This window comes from Astyanax mexicanus, chromosome 1, assembly GCF_023375975.1.
Source record: "Astyanax mexicanus isolate ESR-SI-001 chromosome 1, AstMex3_surface, whole genome shotgun sequence".
In the NCBI taxonomy this organism is placed as follows: Eukaryota; Metazoa; Chordata; class Actinopteri; order Characiformes; family Acestrorhamphidae; genus Astyanax; species Astyanax mexicanus.
The window spans coordinates 131,350,001-131,368,902 of NC_064408.1; the positions used below are offsets into that span (position 1 = coordinate 131,350,001).

The window sequence follows — 18,902 nt, forward strand, 5'->3', positions numbered from 1 at the left end:
CTGCTGCTGTAGATCATCATCCTCCTCAAGGTTGGATGTGTTGGGCTGATGTTCTTCTGCAGACCTCGGTTGTAACGAGTGGTTATTTGAGTTACTGTTCTCGTTCTGTCAGCTGGAACCAGTCTGATCGTTCTCCTCTGACCTCTGACCTATACAAGGCATTTGCTCCCACAGAACTGAACTGCAGCTCACTGGATATTTTCTCTGATTTTTTCGGTAAACTCTAGAGATGTAAACTCTGTAAACTCTAGAGATGGTTGTGGTTGAAGTTCCCAGTAGATCAGCAGTTTCTGAAATACTCAGATCAGCCCGTCTGGCACCAACATCCACGTTCAAAATCACTTGAATCACCTTTCTTCTCCATTCTGATGAGCGGATCGTCTTTAGCCATGTCTACATGACTAAATGCATTATTGAGTTGCTGCCATGCGATTGGCTGATTCGACATTTGCGTGAATGAGCAGTCGGACAGGTGTACCTAATAAAGTGGCCGGTGAGTGTACACTATGCACAAACACACACTTTTAAGGGTCAGCGCTGCTTCAGTGAAATTCAACCTAGAACATCATTACTGGCATCAGCAACAATCACCCACCCACACACACGCACACACACACACACACACACACCCACGCACACACACACTCACAAACTTGCTTACTTAAACACACACACATACACTCCCTCAACTCCACTGTTACGCTTTTATTTGCACCTATTATTATTATTATTATTTTGGAAATACTACACTGGAATTTATGGGTGGGGATAAATTAACATTTAGCTAAGCAAAACTAAACTATAGCCCAATCCAAACAGGATTAGTTTCTCAGCGGGTTCTGGGTAATTTCATGTTTTTGTGGGGTTTTTATCCTCTGTGATTTTATTCCTGTCCAGAACAATCATGTACGTGTTTTTCTCAGACATCCTCTGAGAGTTTTGTCTCCTCGCCTTTAATAAAATAGATATTTGTCCACTGCCACGCATCGTAATTACACTTTGAGCGCGCCACGGTTTCCATGGAGATCCACATGAAAAACACAACAGCAACTGGAAATGGAGGAGCTACTGAACGTGATGATGTCATGTGACCGAGAAAAACTAAAAACTCACTGATCCTCCTGTTTTTTTAATTGCAGTCCGGATGCAGGAGTTTTATCACTAAAGAGTAGAAGTGTGAAATATTTTTCACAGACGTCCCCCTGAGAACCTAATCCCATCTCAAGCTAAACTAAACTGAGTTAAGCCAAATTATGCTATTATGTGGTTAGCGCTATGTAAATCTCAAAAGTGTGTAAAGTATCTCCATTCTTTACTCTGTAGGTAGAAGTATAGATACTAGTATTGAAAAAAATACTATTCAAATGTAAGGAGTAGACAGTTAAATGTGTGAAAATGTAAAAATAATTACTTCACTAACTACTTAAGTAATGTGAAGTATTTGTACTTCATTACTTCACACCTCTGGTAAAACTAATGCTTTTTGACTGACCATAAGAACAAAACAACCAGGCTAATGCTAATGCTAGTGCTAAAGGGGCTTCCCATACAGCTCACTCACTGCAGCTGGAGCTCTCCCAACAAGTGTGTGTGTGTGTGTGTGTGTTAGCTGAAAGGCAGAGTTGTGAGCAGCATGTATAATTCACTACAACACATCTAACACCCTGCAGGGCGAGAGAGAGACAGAGAGAGAGACAGAGAGAGAGAGAGAAAGAGCGAGAGATGTATATATTTAATCACCCAGACCTGACCAACTGCAGCATCCACAGACCAAAGCTCCGTCCCCACAGGTTTGTACGGTAGCACTAGTGATTACATCACTCTGGAACTCTGGGTAAATCTGGACTCATCAGATCTTCTCATGATCTTCTTCCACTGATCCAGAGTCTGAACTTTACTCTCTCTAGTAAACTGAAGCTGTTTTATCTGTTTTTTTCTCACTGATAAGAGCTTTTCTTAAAGATACACAGCTGTTTAATCTCTTCAGTTCTCTTCACTGCAGTGTGTACTCGTGGTAAAGCTCTTACTTTCACTATTAACCAACATATCCCCGAGTTCTACTGTTGTCTTTCTTCGATTTGATTTCACCAATTTTTTAAGTGATCGCCGATCACTATCATTCAGGACTTTTTTTAGGCCACACTTCTTCCTCAAAGACGATGTAAAAATGTTCAATTTGAAATATTTTCACTTTTGCTTGATCGCCCACGCCCATCTCTACCCAAGGTTCTACATAATCACCACCTGTAACTCCACATCTCATCCCATCCCATCTCATCTCATCAGATCCTTCACCCATTATTTACTCTGATACACTTCCTTCCTTCCGGCCATTACCCTTTCTATCCCTCCCTCTCTCTCCCCCTCTCTCTCTCTTTCTGAGTAATTCGGTTATCTCTCGGCCGTATTGTTGTTTCAGAGCTAAAGTGGAGAGTTTCATCCATCTCAGGTTACAGGATCATCTCTCGCTCTCTCTCTCTCTCGCCCAGGACAGTCCTGACGGGTGAAATCTGATTGGTTCATAGACAGATCTGGTTACAGAGTTCCTACAGAGTGCAGCTGGGTGGAGCTGTTGGAGCTCAGACTCTTCAAACTCACAACCAACTCACTACAACCACCATCACCATCCACACAATACTGTATACCATCACCATCATTCACACGGCACTGTACACCATCACAACTACCATCCACACGGCACTGTACACCATCACCATCACCATCATTCACACCGCACTGTACACCATCACAACTACCATCCACACGGCACTGTACACCATCACCACCACCATCCACACAACACTGTACATAACCACCACCACCACCACCATCCACACTGCACTGTACACCACCACTACCATCCACACAACACTGTACACCATCAACATCCACACAGCACTGTACACCATCACCACCATCATTCACACAGCACTGTACTCCACCACCATCATCCACACAGCACTGTACACCATCACAACTACCATCCACACGGCACTGTACACCATCACCATCACCATCATTCACACCGCACTGTACACCATCACAACTACCATCCACACGGCACTGTACACCATCACCACCACCATCCACACAACACTGTACATAACCACCACCACCACCACCATCCACACGGCACTGTACACCATCACCACCACCATCCACACAACACTGTACATAACCACCACCACCACCACCATCCACACTGCACTGTACACCACCACCATCAACATCCACACAGCACTGTACACCATCACCACCATCATTCACATAGCACTGTACTCCACCACCACCATCCACACAGCACTGTACACCATCACCACCATCATTCACATAGCACTGTACACCATAACTACCATCATTCACACAGCACTGTACACCATCACCACCATCATTTACATAGCACTGCACACCATCACTACCATCACCACCATCATTCACACAGCACTGTACACCATCACCACCATCATTTACATAGCACTGCACACCATCACTACCATCACCACCATCATCCACACAGCACTGTACACCATCACCACCATCATCCACACAGCACTGTACACCATAACTACCATCATTCACACAGCACTGTACACCATCACCACCATCATTTACATAGCACTGTACACCATCACCACCATCCACACAGCACTGTACACCATCACCACCATCATCCACACAGCACTGTACACCATAACTACCATCATTCACACAGCACTGTACACCATCACCACCATCATTTACATAGCACTGTACACCATCACCACCATCATCCACACAGCACTGTACACCATAACTACCATCATTCACACAGCACTGTATACCATCACCACCATCATTTACATAGCACTGCACACCATCACTACCATCACCACCATCACCCACACAGCACTGTACACCATAACTACCATCATCCACACAGCACTGTACACCATCACCATCATCCACACAGCACTGTACACCATAACTACCATCATTCACACAGCACTGTACACCATCACCACCATCATCCACACAGCACTGTACACCACCACCACCATCCACACAGCACTGTACACCATCACCACCATCAGCCAAAAATCTGCTAATCTACTCATCTTTGATCATTTTTATTATTTTTTACATTATACCCCATGGCTTAGCACTGCAGGAAAGCGTCTGAAAGTTGGTAAGTCATGTAAAAAATTTAATAAAAATGTAATATTGTATCCAGTGTATGAATGCGTCACTGAAACAGTCGGGTAAACGTTTTTTTGGGTGAAACCTGCAGCTCTCCAGCCCGACGTTCTACTGATGAGTCAATCTATTTATCCTGAGCTCAGATCTGAGAAACCAAATCAGAATAAATCATCTCATTCTGAAGCGCCGGATCACCCCGCCATTCAGCTGCAAATGACCTCTATTGACACCATAAAGAGCCTCATTCATCTGAGTGGAACTGAGAGGGTCATTAGCAGCCCGGCGGCTCTTCACTCCGCTAACGCTAATGCTAAAGACGAGGTACCACACACCACCCACACAGCAGCTACACCCTCAGCTATTATATAAACACTGTTATCATTACAGCCGTACGCCAGCCTCACCCGCTTTACTAAAAAGCTTATTTCCACCTATTAGCACTGGAGCTACGAGGTTAACGCAGCTAACAAATAAAGAAAGCTTATATCCAACAAAAAGCACTGGAAATTGACCTTTTTATTGGAAGAACAGCATTAAAACTGAGTTGTTAAAGTAAGTAAAGCGTTAAAACTGAGCTTTGTTAGTAAGTAGAGCGTTGAAACTATTTTTAGTACGTAGAGCATTTAAACTGAGCTTTTTAATAAGTAGAGCATTAAAACAGACTTTGGAAAGTAGAGCGTTAAAACTGAACTTTAACCAGAATACTGAGCTGTTTGAATGAGTGAAATCTGTTCAGAATGATGTTAATGAACAGAGCAGCACTGAGGAAGAACAGACTGATATTTAAGAAAACTATTTTTTTAAGAATGAAGCTCCAGAGTGTAATGGTGACGAGTGAAGGACTTCTGAAACTTTGTTTAGAGTGGTTTGTTGTTTTACTATATTGTGTATTTCTCCACTGATTTTATAAAATAAAAAAACATAAAAAATGTAGATCTACATCACAGATCCGATTCTAAACTCCAACTCATCCCAAATAAAGTACTAACATATCAACTCAGCTCCAAAATTAAATCCTAAAAATCCACCACACACACACACACACACACACACACACACTCTGAACAGGCCTTCAGTTCAGGCTTTATTTAAGCTGATCTGCTGCTGCATTATACATGGACATCCTGTTGTGCTGCTCTGAATCTCTGACATTTCCAGAACGTTCCGCATATTTCCACAGTGGAGCAATGGGTGGAACCGTCCACACACACACACACACATACACACACACACACACACCATTACAGCTGAGACGGGTTTCCGACTGACCCGCTAACTGCTCTGAAACATTAGCCAGAGGAGGAATCAGTCCTTATATCCTAACTGGTTCTGATCCAGTGAGTTTTAGACCCATAAAGCCTCAGTGCAGTTCTTCAGAACCATACACTGTAAAACATTAAAACACTGCATGCAGTTTACAGCAGTGTTTACCGAAACATGGCCAAAAAGCATTTTCAGTACTCAAACAAATAAGCAAAAATACCTCTAATACATTAAAAAAGGACTGAGATAAATGTATGATTAGAATAGCACTGCTGTGGTAAATATATGATTAGAAGAGCACTGCAGTGGTAAATGTATGATTAGAATAGCATTACTGAGGTAAATGTATTATTAGAATAGCATTACTGAGGTAAATGTATGATTAGAATAGCACTGCTGAGGTAAATGTATTATTAGAATAGCATTACTGAGGTAAATGTATGATTAGAATAGCACTGCTGAGGTAAATGTATTATTAGAATACCACAGCTATGGTAAATGTATAGTCCCTTTTTACCTGAAAAGAAATACGGAATACATTTAAATAATTTCAATAATTCACTGGCAAATTAATTAAACAATTGTTCAAAAAAAATTACAATTTACATTTGAGCAAATCCTTAATGCACTTATTAGCCCACAGCTGCGTGTTTGTAAGTTGTTCTGCATAAAAGTTTCTGCCAAATGTAATATAATGTAATGTACATTAAAACTTTATACCGGTTTCTGGATTCAGAACATTTCTGTGCATCAGAGCACTCTATATACTATTTTACACTCTATACACCCAGTTTACTTCATCTATGTAATGCTGCAGGCCAGAGCCCCAGTGGGCGTGGCTAAAGGGCGGAGCATGTGTCAATCATTTTCGACTGCAGCCAATCAGATACTACACTTTCGTTGTCAATCACTTTTTATTAAGCCAATCCTCAGACAGACCAAGCTGTCCATCATTTTTTACTGCAGCCAATCACCTTAACAGATCTGTTAAAAGAAGGCGGAAACTGTGGTGCTACCGGTTAAACGTAGCGTCATTTAAACTTCTGAACAGCGGTGAAGCTGAATTTGTATAAGTATTTTACAAAATACTTTTACAGTTTACAGTTTAAACACATTTATGTGCTACTGTAGTTAGTCCTGCCTATATGCCACTCTTAAACAGAAGTAACTGAATGAAAACGTTAGAAAAGCCCTGACTTTAGATATTTTTAAATCAAAGATTAAAATACTCGTTTTTACGGAATGGCACTTTCGTGATTTTTTTCCTTTATTGCAGTAATTGCATTAAATCGTGTATATGTATGTGTGTGTATATATATATATATATATATATATATATGTATGTATATATATATATATATATATATATATATATATATATATATGTATATATACACATACATACGTATACACGATTTAATGCAATTACTGCAATAAAGGAAAAAAATCACGAAAGTGCCATTCCGTAAAAACGAGTATTTTAATCTTTAAAAAGTCAGGGCTTTTCTAACGTTTTCATTCAGTTACTTCTGTTTAAGAGTGGCATATAGGCAGGACTAACTACAGTAGCACATAAATGTGTTTAAACTGTTAATGTAGTATTGTGTAAAATACTTATACACATTCAGCTTCACCGCTGTTCAGAAGTTTAAATGACGCTACGTTTAACCGGTAGCACCACAGTTTCCGCCTTCTTTTAACAGATCTGTTAAGGTGATTGGCTGCAGTAAAAAATGATGGACAGCTTGGTCTGTCTGAGGATTGGCTTAGTAAAAAGTGATTGACAACGAAAGTGTAGTATCTGATTGACTGCAGTCGAAAATGATTGACACATGCTCCGCCCTTTAGCCACGCCCACTGGGGCGCCGGCCTGCAGCATTACCCTTCTCGTTTACTTTAGTTTAGCTCCACCCATTCCGCCTACAGCCTGCATTTACATTTTAGTTCTTACACAATAAGAGAAGCAGCACATTTAAAACAAAGAAATAAAAATGATTTAAAGAGATAAAAATAAAAGTGAATCTGGTTTTCAGGGGAAAAGGATTAAAAGAGCAGCACTGACTTATTAGGAAAATATTTCAGAAGCTGAACAAAAATAACAAAAAAATGACACAAACACACACACACACACACACATATTAGCCATAAAAGGGAAAACAGGGAGGCTGGCATTTCTCTATTTTTCCACAAACTGCTCAGAGACAGAGAGAGAGAGAGAGGACAGAATGAGAAGAAGGAGAGTGTGGGTCATGTGAACATTATAGAGCATTATAGAGCTCCCCCTACACTTCCTGTAGTGTATTACAGTGAAGAGCTAGCAACACCCCTGGATGAGCTGGAGCTTCACAGTGTGAAGGAAAAACAGCAGCTATTGTTCAGCACCTCCAGAAACTCCTTCCTTCAAGACTCTGAGAAAACTATTCCAGGTGATTCTCCTCATGAAGATACTGAGATTAAAATATCAAGAGTCTGCAGATCTGAACTCAGAGATAAATGTGACACTTAAAAGAATCTAAAGTAGAAAATATTATTTTTAACACTTTTTGTTTATTAAATAATTCTGCATGTGTTCCTGTAGAGCTTTAATATAGTCTTCAATATTAAATGTACAAAATCATAAAAGAAAGAAAACACACTGAATGAGAGGAGGTGTGTCCAAACTTGGATTTTCAGCACTTTATTGTTCTTTTTTTCATGCGTGTAACATCAGGACGGAAGATGTGGGGTAAAATGTAGGATATATGCAAATAAGCAAATAAATGAGTACATTAATAGAGACATGCATGCAGTATTTAAATCACAGATTAACATAATAAAAAACAACCAAATATACCAGACATGAAAAATCAACAGAAAGATAAAAGTTTGGCTGTTTTCCACTAACACTTAATAATAATAATAATAAAAAAAAAAAGATTTCCACAGTTTAATTGGGTCAGATGCTGCAAAGTAAAGGGTTAAATCTATGAAATTAAATTGTAGAACTGCACAATTTACAAAATAAAGTTGTAAATAAGGTAAAATAAGTGAAACTGAGGCATACATTCAAGTACACTTTACTCATGATTGGGTATTCTCATATTCACATTCTCTTTTTAGAACTATATTTGTTACAGATGCATATTTATATTATATTTTTATGTCACATCAGTCACTTTCGTAATCAATGTCATTGCACATTGCACTTTACTCTGTTAATTATTATTTTATAATTTAATGACCATTAGCAACATCTACTGCACTGCTCCGTTTACAGATAGATCCTTACCTTGTATAGTACGTTTTTTATAGTCTTATATATTTTTTCTATTATTCTGTGTTTTAATTTATGTTTAATATGCTTCTTATTGTATTGTGTTGTTGCTGCTGGATGCCTACATTTCCTTTGGGATCTATCTATCTATCTATCTATCTATCTATCTATCTATCTATCTATCTATCTATCTATCTACATATAAATTAAGTCTTAGGTTAAATTAAGAGTCCTCACTGGATTCTTAAGCTAATCATAGGCTGTAGTTACAGTTACATTCAGTTATCTGTTCTATCATTTCTTTCTGGAGCAGGTAAGAACTTCTCGATGGAAAAGGTCGTGTTCTGCATTATCGTCTCTTTAAGGTTTTGTTTGATGGAGGGGAAATACTCCCTGAGCTCTTTAAGCAGATTCCAGTTCTTAAACATATAGTTCCGATCCAACCCAGCTTGCGTATTTAACTCTGTATCGAAATGTACAGAGTTAAAAGCCGTCATTACTGCCCCTTCACCTAGTGTTAGAACACTCTGCTTGTCTGTGATGGTTTGGATGGTAGAACGTTTGTAAGCCTCATACTTGGTTAGAAGGTTTTTCATGTCGTTTCCGTAATGTTCGGCCAGTTCTCCGACTGACAGCACCTGCCTGTCGAGCTCAGAACTGGAACTCCCGCTTATCGCCACCTCCATCCGGGCCTTGTGGATGAACATCTGCAGGTGGAACACCGCGCCGTTGGTCCAGTGCTTCATTGAACGTGTGCTGATTTGGTTATCGTGGAGCATGGAGTTCCTGAGCCGAGTCAGCCCGTTGCTGAGCTTTTTCTCCAAGCGGTTAGTTTCAGACAGCAGCTCTTCAGGATTGTGCATTTTTAAACTAAAGGGTTTGATGTACTCAGACATGAAGTCTCGGACATCCGAGGCCTTTTCTTCAGCGAACACCCGCCGCATCATTCCCGACACATTCGCTTCATCTTCTGTGTTCTTCAGACCAGTAACGATGGTGTCCAGGAGTACGGAGATGATCAGAGCTCCGAGCCCCACAGCGTTCGGGATGATGGTGAAACTGGATAAAGCAGAACCCAGGTCCTTCATGTAGCCTGATCCCTGACTGATCAGGTCAATAAGCTGAGAAGAGTAGTCGTCCAGAGCAGAGGACGAGTTCAGTCCCGAGTACTTCAGTATGGAGTCGTCAATACCAATATCAGGCATCACTGAAGTCCCTGGACAGACTGGAAAAGCTCAGCAGCAAACTTCTCCTTTTTTTCTTCTGACCATCCTCCACCCATCGAAAATCTTCCACACTTCGACAATCCTCCACCCATCATCACGGCAGGAGATAAACGCTCGCAGAAACGTTTGGATGTAGCTGATGTGTGTCTCTGTCTCTTCCCTTGAGCCTTGATACAATCTCCATTAATCCATTAATCCATTAACTCCATTTAGTCAGCTGTACTAATTACAACACTCTCTACACAAAATTACTAAAAACACAACCCTCAGTATCTTCCTCTCAGTACTAAAATAACACTAACTAACTAACTTACTGCATTATAAGCACTTAAACTACTTTTAAACAGTGTTTTAGGAAGAGCAGTGTAAACACCCACCTCTCCTCTCCAAGATTCAGAGAGAACTGAGGAGGGTGGAGCCTAGCGCTGATACTCGGTTTCAAAATAAAAGTCTGCTTCACAGTTCAGCTTATGTAACCAAGCGTTAAATGTTTCTAGCCAAATAAAAGAACCACAACAGAAACTGATATAAAACTGGTAGTAAGGGGTATTTATTTAGTGTTCGTAGCAGTGTACTATCTGTGCCCAGCTTAATCAGAGTTCAGGGGACTCTGAATATACAGAAAAGATATTCAGAGATTCAACAGCGTAGAAGTGGGTTTGACATTGGGGGGTGAGGGTGTGTGACATTTGCTAAAATAAATCTGAAAACTTAGAACTAATCATTTTTCCTGTACTTCTGTTTATTATTGGTTAAATCTAAAGGTGACTTTACAACCTAAACATGTTACTCCACATTACAGTTACTGTTGTTAGAAAACATTATGCGTGCAATGTCTGAATAACATAGCCTACATAAATGACAAAATGACTCAGTTTATACCTAATATTTAAAATAATAAAAAAAGTGATTATTAATGTTATTAATACTATTATAATGTGTATTATTATTATTTATTTTATTGTGTTTATATTTTATTATTCCACTTTTACATTGTAGACTGTCTGCATAATTTTTTTATTTTGAATAATTTCTTCTTAATTAAATATTCTATTGTTTGCTTGTTTTTATAATTTGTCATTTTAAATACCTTTAATGTAGTATAAGCTCAGCTGCATTAAAAATGAAGGTTACCCTCAATGTATTTACCAAGTGGAAATAAAGTTTGTTTGATTGATAGATTAATATATATTAGAGTTCATTATATATATATATATATATATATATATATATATATATATATATATATATATACATAAAGATGGTTATATATCTATGACTTTTTTCAACCAAATCATGTTTTGGTATACCGTTATTTTACAGAAATAATTCATGATTTATTAAAATATGCATTTAAACCATATTATTAAACATAATATAACTGCAGTGGGAATATGTAGGAAAAAAGCAAGTTTTACCTTAAATTTGATTGTAATCCAATTTATGTGACATGTAGTACAAAATTGGCGTGTGCCCTGACAAGGAATGCATTTTATTCTCTGTAATGTGTAGAGCATTATAGTGATTTGATTGTTAAAAAGTAATTACAGCTGATATTAAGAGGTTAAATGTGTATTTGGGGTTAAATGATCACAGAGTGTCTGATTGCGATTTGCGCTCAGTTTCTGCGACTGTGATTGTTTTGTAAAACGCTACAAGTGCAGAAAAGCGTCGCATGTGGCGGATCTTTGCACGCACATCACAATGTTAGTGAAACAAACCCCAGGGCGCCAATCCAAGTTAAAGATGTTATTGGGCGTATTGGTTATTAGGACACCCTTGCTTAATTGTGATGCACAGCTGAAAAACAGTACACCAACATTTTAGATTAGTTTAGTTTCAGAAGCATCAGCAGTTGTTAAATTGCTTACAGGCTCAAAATGGCCAGAAAGAAACAACTTTCTTTAGAGACCTGTCAGTCCATTGTTGTGTTAAGGAAGGAAGGCTACTGAATGCACGATTTTGCCAGGCTCTAACAAGTACAGAAAAAGGAGTACAGAAAAAGGAGTACAGAAAAAGGAGTAGGAGGCCCTGATGCACAACTGTGCAAGAACCACAAGCCATACCCTGTGGAAAGCGCCTGATTGGACCAATTTTATCCTACAACAGGATAATGATCTCAAACATACCTCCAGATTGTGTCACAATATTTAACAGGAAGCATGGGGTGAAATCACATCAGATTATCTCTAAAAGTTGACAACAAAAATGCCTAGATTCTGCCAGGCTGTAATTGCTGCAAAAGTTGGCTTCTTTGATGAAGGCAAAATGTCCTGTTTATTTGATTTATTTAATAATCTTAAGCGTGTTTCTATTAAAAACAAGAACATTTCACTGTGATCCCAAATTTTGAGTGGTAGTGTAAACATTAATAAAACTTAAAACAGCCAAATATTGTTGTAATAAACTTGAACAAACATACACTTTTAGTATAGTTTAGCTCCACCCATTCAGCCTACAGCAGTTTATCAAATCAAATCAAATCAAATTTATTTGTATAGCGCTTTTTACAACTGGTGTTGGCACAAAGCAGCTTTACAGAAACATGATCACAGGACAAAGAGAAAATGCAGAATACAGAAAATACAGAATACAGAGTTTAGTTTATAATATAATAATACAAAACAACCAAATATTCCCAAAACAAAAAAAAAAACAAGACAGCTAAAAGTTATTAAGTTTGGCTGTTTTCCATTAGAACTTTATTTAAAAAAAAACAATATTTACAAAGTTTAATTGGGTCAGAAGCTGCAAAGAAAAGGGTTACATCTTTGAAATTAAATTGTAGAACTGCAGCAATTACAAAATAAAGTTGTAAATAAGGTAAAATTAGCTAAACTGAGGCAGAACTACAGGTATACTAAGTCTGAGGGCAAATTAAGAATCCTCACTACAGCTCAACACTACAGCCAATCATAGGCCATAAGTAGAATTACCTTCAGTTATCTGTTCTATCTATCTCGATGGAAAAGGTCGTGTTCTGCATTATCGTCACTCTGAGGTTCTGTTTGATGGAGGGGAAATACTCCCTGAGCTCTTTAAGCAAATTCCAGTTCTTAAACATGTAGTTCTGATAGGTTTCTTTTATGGATACGCAATTGTCTGCAACTACATTATTTTCAAACCCAGCATGTGTTTTTAACTCATTATCATAATGTGCACAGTTATTTCGTATGCAAGATCTTCCACCCATTGTTCCACCACAGCTACTTCTTGTTGTGCCAATGTAGATGGTAGAACGTTTGTAAGCCTCATACTTGGTTAGGAGGTCATTAAGGTCGTTTCCGTACTGATCGGCCAGTTCGCCGACTGACAGCACCTGCCTGTTGAGCTCAGAACTCGACCTCTCACTTTTCCCCACCTCCATCCGGGCCTTGTGGATGAACATCTGCAGGTGGAACGCCGCGCCGTTGGTCCAGTGCTTCATTGAACGTGTGCTGATTTGGTTATCGTGGAGCATGGAGTTCCTGAGCCGGGTCAGCCCGTTGCTGAGCTGTTCCTCCAAGCGTTTAGTTTCGTACAGCAGCTCTTCAGGATTGTGCATTTTTAAACTAAAGCGTTTGATGTACTCATCCATGAAGTCTCGGACATCCGAGGCCTTTTCTTCAGCGAACACCCGCCGCATCATTCCCGACACATTTGCTTCATCTTCGGTCTTCTTCAGACCAATCATGGTGTCCAGAAGTATGGAGATAAGCAGAGCCCCGAGCCCCACAGCGTTCGGTACGTTGTTAAAATTCGATAAAGCAGAACCCAGGTCCTTCATGTAGCCTAAAATGGACAGGTCGATAAGCTGAGAAGAGTAGTCGTCCAGAGCAGAGGACGAGTTCAGTCCCGAGTACTTCAGTATGGAGTAGTCAATGCCAATATCAGGCATCACTGAAGTCCCCTGGACAGACTGGAAAAGCTCAGCAGCAAACTTCTCCTTTTCTTCTTCTGACCATCCTCCACCCATCGTCACGGCAGGAGATAAACGCTCACAGAAGCGTTCGGACAGGACCAGAAGCTGTGTGATGCAGCGTTTCTAAACATGAAGTTTTGTACACATTTCTACTCTGTGTACTGCCTTTGACCCTCCAATCAGATTGCAGCACCTGCAGCTCCACCTCCCACAACCAACAGTAACTCAAACACAAACACTCAGATTCAGTTTAATCAAACAAAGTCCAGGTTTAAACATCGACCTGAACGCAGGTCACACAAGGTAAATTTTACTGTAGAAAATGATACACAAACCCCAAATTAGAAAAACAATAATTTACACATGAACCTAGTGGCACCATGCCAACCTAATGCCAGGCACGTCAGGGATATAAAGCACTGAGCTGTGGAGTAGTGGAACCATGTTCTCCAGAATGATGGTGATCACCCAACACTCTGGCTTCCAAGGTGCTGCAGAACTTCTACACCTGCATCACAGAAAGCATCCTCACAGCCAACATCCAACATGCAAGAACAGGTCCAAGACCACATCCAAGAACACGTCCAAAACCACAACCAAGACCGTGTCCAAGACCACATCCAAGACCGTGATGACATCCAAGACCAAGTTCACATCCAAGACCACGTCGAGGACCATGTCCAACTCCACATCCAAAACCACATCTAAGACCGTGTCCAAGACCATGACTAACATCTTGTCCAAGACCATGACCACAACCAAGACAGTATCCAGGACCATGTGCAAGACCCTGATGACATCCAAAACCAAGTTCAAGTCCAACTCCACATCCAAGACCACATCCAAGACCACAACCAAGACAGTGTCCAAGACCACACCACGTCCAAGAACACAACAAAGACTACACCATGTTTAAGACCACGACCAAGACCATGTCCAAGAACATGACCAAGACCACAACCAAGGCAGTGTCCAGGACCACGTCCAAGACCCTGATGACATCCAAGACCAAGTTCACATCTAAGACCACGTCCAAAACCACAACCAACACCACATCCAAGACCATGTCCAACTCCACATCTAAGATCTTGTAAAGATCACGACCAAAATCTTGTCCTAGACCACGACCAAGACTACAACCACATCCAAGACCACATTCACGACCAAGACTACAAACATGTCCGCGATGACATCCAAGACAAAGACCACATCTAAGACCACATCCAAGACCAAAATTCTAAATTCCAGACAGAAATCATCCTCATGATGATCTCTATAGACACACTCTCAAAACCAGAAAGCAGAAACACTCACTCCGAAAAAAAGAATGTAGGTGAAGATCTTTAAGTAAAATTGCACAAATGTTCATGGATTTTCCTGTTAAACTATATTTAAGTATACAGGCGTATATGGATATACAGTATATATGTGCATATATAGGTAGTTATTTGTTTTTCTTGTTTGTTTATTTGTTTTCTTTCTGTTTTTCTACCTGTTCCCCTTCTTTTTCACCCCCATTGCACCGTCTCACTCCCCGGTCCCTCCAACCCTGAACCTCCCCAACTATATCTGCATGTAAACAAAAACAGGATAGATAAATATATATGCTATATTTTTCACTCTATGAGGCACATTCAAAATCCCTTAATTTTGCCAAAAATCATCAGAGCTCTTTATAATCCGGTGCTCCTTATGTATGAACTCTATCAGTCAGGTATTAAGGAGCCGTAAAGTCACTCTGCTGTAGTACAGAGCTATACAGGAGTTTCAGTTTAGTTCTCCAGCACCCAGACTGGAGCAGCATTAGCATTAATCACTAAGCGCTAGTTCTTAGGCCATTCAGAGGTGAGTATTATAGGCGTGTAGCCTGCTGTTAACCACAGCTAGCACTGCTGGAGCAGTATTAGCATTAGCCACAAACTGTGCTAAGCATTAGCTATTTTGCCATTCAGAAGCGAGTATATTGGACTATAGCCTGCGTGTTTACCGTGTTAAAACAAGCTACAGGGGGACAAACCGCTACCTAATATCACCCTCGCTTACCGGAACACCTAGAGTTTCTCAGTGTGGCGCCGTCGGGCTGCATTTACTAGCGCTAACTGCTAATGCTAATTCTGCTGCAACCAGCCTTAGTGGAAATCTGGAAATCTAAACTTACTGTAAATAAACAGAAGTGCTTTACTCACCCAAATGAACAGTTTACAGGATAGAAAGAAATCTGTGTAGATTAACATTCAGCACTCGTTTAACTTTAAAAGAAAATGTTTTTTTGAAGAAGGGGAACATGGAGACACCCCTGTTCTTTACTAGTGTCACACAATGCGCCTTATAATCCGGTGCAATTTATGTATTAAAATAGACCAGAAAATAGACTTTAATGGATAGTGAGTCTTATAATCCGGTGCACCGTATAGTCCGTAAAATATGGTATATATAAACGAAGAAGGGAGGAGGGGCCCGAAGAAAAAAAAATCCATCAGTTACAACATTTGAGAATGATCCTAAAAGCCTTGTAGTTCCTTACAATATTTAAATTAAAAAAGGGCTTGAGGACCAAACATCATATAACAAGAAATGGAACGCAGCACAAAATTAGCATTTTTATAAAGACTGAATGTGTGTCCTTGTGACTGCACTGTGCACTCCTTTTGTGTTTCTCTTTTTTGATAATTGATACAATTATGAAAAGTTTAGACAGTTTGTTATATAGTGCAATGTGCTGTTTATAAGATCTTTAAACCCCTAAATAAATAAATAAATCAGACACAGAAAAGACCTCACTCCCAACATTATGCATTTGTTTCCGCCCAGCTTTTCTATAAAAGTCATTCTGTGAAGAACGCTATGTTTTTGTATCAGGTCCCAGTGGTCTACTCTCCAGTGGAGAATTTATTAAACGACTCTGTCTTCAAGAAGAAACGTCTCGTCAAGGTGCTTCTGTGAAACAACAGAGACACTTATCTCATCTTTTCCTCATGAAAGCAGAAGAAGAGAGATGATCTAACGCTTTAAACACTGAATCTGCAAATAACCAGGGCGTATTCAAAACGATGAAAAAGGGTTTATCAAATTCATTTCGGCTCCCGACACCAAACTAACAATTCAGCTGAGAATAGATAATGACAAGCCCAGAGGAGATTTAGATTTACGATTTAGTATTAAAATCATTACCTGCAGTGATGTACTCTCACTCTGATAAATCATATCTGTTCTGTGTGAACAGACAATAAAATATTTACGCATGAAAACAACAATCAGTTTAACAATGAAACCCAAACTTGTGTAAGAAAGAGACAATAAAGAGACAAAGAGACAAAAGTATTAATATGCCACGTTTTCAGAACGTTCCTAAAACATTATTTCTGTAATGTTACCGACTATTCTTCCTTCTGGCTCAGCTTGTTGAACTATAGGAGTGTTTTTGTTCACAATCAGATTAGATTTGTACTGTTTTTTTAGTCGAGTGTGACCTTAAAAAATTACTTATCACCATGGTTTAGTTTATCTATTTCACTGTACCCTTGTTAAACACAATCTTCTTTTGGAAAGACCCAACTTTTCGAATCTCTCTTGGTTTCTGGACTGGTAGCAAGGTTTCAAGGGGGCTTCATATTAAGTAGTGAAGGCAACACCCTCCGGGACGTCCACGCTCGGGTTAACACGGCCTGGGCCAAGTGGAGCCAAGTAACAGGCGTACTCTGTGACCTTAATATACCAGTGCATCTAAAAGTCAACATCTACTAGACTAACGTTCGCCCTGTCGCCCTCTACGGTTGCAAGGTTGTTGGCTTGTAACCTTGAGGAATGAACAAGCCATCCACCCCCCGCATCTTTGGCCGTCTGCCTCATATGATACCATCGTAGTCTTGCTTCTCGCATCTTGTCCGTGACCTACGTGTGATTCGCATACGTCTTCGGGCTTCGGCAATCGTGATGTGGTCGTGCAGCGTCAGGCCGAGGCTCCTTAGGAGCATTCGCATCGACTTTCCCTGCACTGTCAATGATATTATAACAGTGGAAGCATCTAGGAATGACAGCAACTTATCTTCTTCTACTTCTTCCTAAAGTCCCACATAAAGGCAGGGTCTGATGATCCGATGGAGCCTCGGCCAGACTACAGTGGTACTGTATAAGGACTTGCCTAAGCCTGCAAGGGAAGAGGCTCCGCGGACGGTCAAAGAAGCGGTCGGTGGATGGATAGAATAAGAGAAGATGACGCCCCAAGACGCCCTGGATTGAAGCAAATGGCGACAGGCATCCAAAACGCAAACGAGGAAGAAGAAGAAAAAGAAGATGAGTCGCAGTCTCTTCAACTGTGTTATAATATCACTGACAGTTGGCTGTGGAATATTTAGTAGTGAGTATAGAAATTTCACGTCTGGACTTGTTGTTCAGGTGCTGCTTCCTATCCCAGCTAACAATTTTTGGTTTAACAATTAAGGTTTCAAGAGGGCTCCATTTTAAGCATTAATGGCAACACCCTTCCGTACATCCACATTCGGATTAGCACAACCTGGGCCAAGTGGAGCCAAGTAACAGGCGTACTCTGCAACCGTAGGATACCAGTGCGCCTAAAAGTAAGATCTACCAGACCATCGTACACCCCGTCACCCTCTACGGTTGCGAGGGTTGGCCTGTAACCTCGAGGCAGGAACAAGCCCTGCCGGCAGTGTTGAGGAGCCTTGGCCTGATGCTGCACGACCACATCACGAATGCCGACGTGCGAAGATGGATAAAAAATCGCGCCTAGGTCAGGGACAAGATGCGAGAACATGCAGCTAACAATTTTCGCTTAGTAAAACGTTTTCTGTAACGCTTCGTTTCGGGATTTTTACTTTTATCATTTCTGTAATGTTAGTATTTATCTAGCTGGAAAATTTATGTGAGACACGTTCTAATAACATTGTGACGCAAACCATTACTGTTGCACTTTTTAAGAACATTCCTGAAACATTATTACTGGAGTGTTTTTTGTTCACGATTTACAATCAGATTAGATTTGTACTGATTTACTTATTATCACCATGGATTAGTGAATCTATTTCACTGTACACTCATTAAAACAAACTTTTAGAAAGATTCT

General features: G+C 40.0%; 2 protein-coding genes across 2 annotated transcripts in view; both read right to left on the bottom strand.

Annotated features, from left to right (window-relative positions):
- cdk14 (cyclin-dependent kinase 14) overlaps positions 1-18,902 on the bottom strand; it is a 75,628-nt gene that overhangs the window by 50,185 nt on the left and 6,541 nt on the right. The gene's annotated exons all lie outside the window — the stretch shown is intronic.
- LOC125785518 (uncharacterized) lies at positions 8,090-13,948 on the bottom strand. Its single transcript, XM_049469178.1, has 2 exons — positions 13,238-13,948; positions 8,090-9,330 (listed from the first exon to the last, which is right to left on the bottom strand). Exons 1-2 carry the CDS (start codon positions 13,871-13,873, stop codon positions 8,971-8,973), a joined length of 996 nt encoding a protein of 331 aa, XP_049325135.1. The 5' UTR covers positions 13,874-13,948; the 3' UTR covers positions 8,090-8,970.

What these genes read in the sequence shown, in the direction of transcription:
- LOC125785518 (XM_049469178.1), bottom strand. Translation starts at nt 13,873, where the DNA reads ATGGGTGGAGGATGGTCAGAAGAAGAAAAGGAGAAGTTTGCTGCTGAG. An exon ending in GTTCTGAGCTCAACAGGCAG is followed by an intron (nt 9,331 to 13,237) that starts GTGCTGTCAGTC and finishes CTCGACAGGCAG; the next exon opens with GTGCTGTCAGTCGGAGAACT.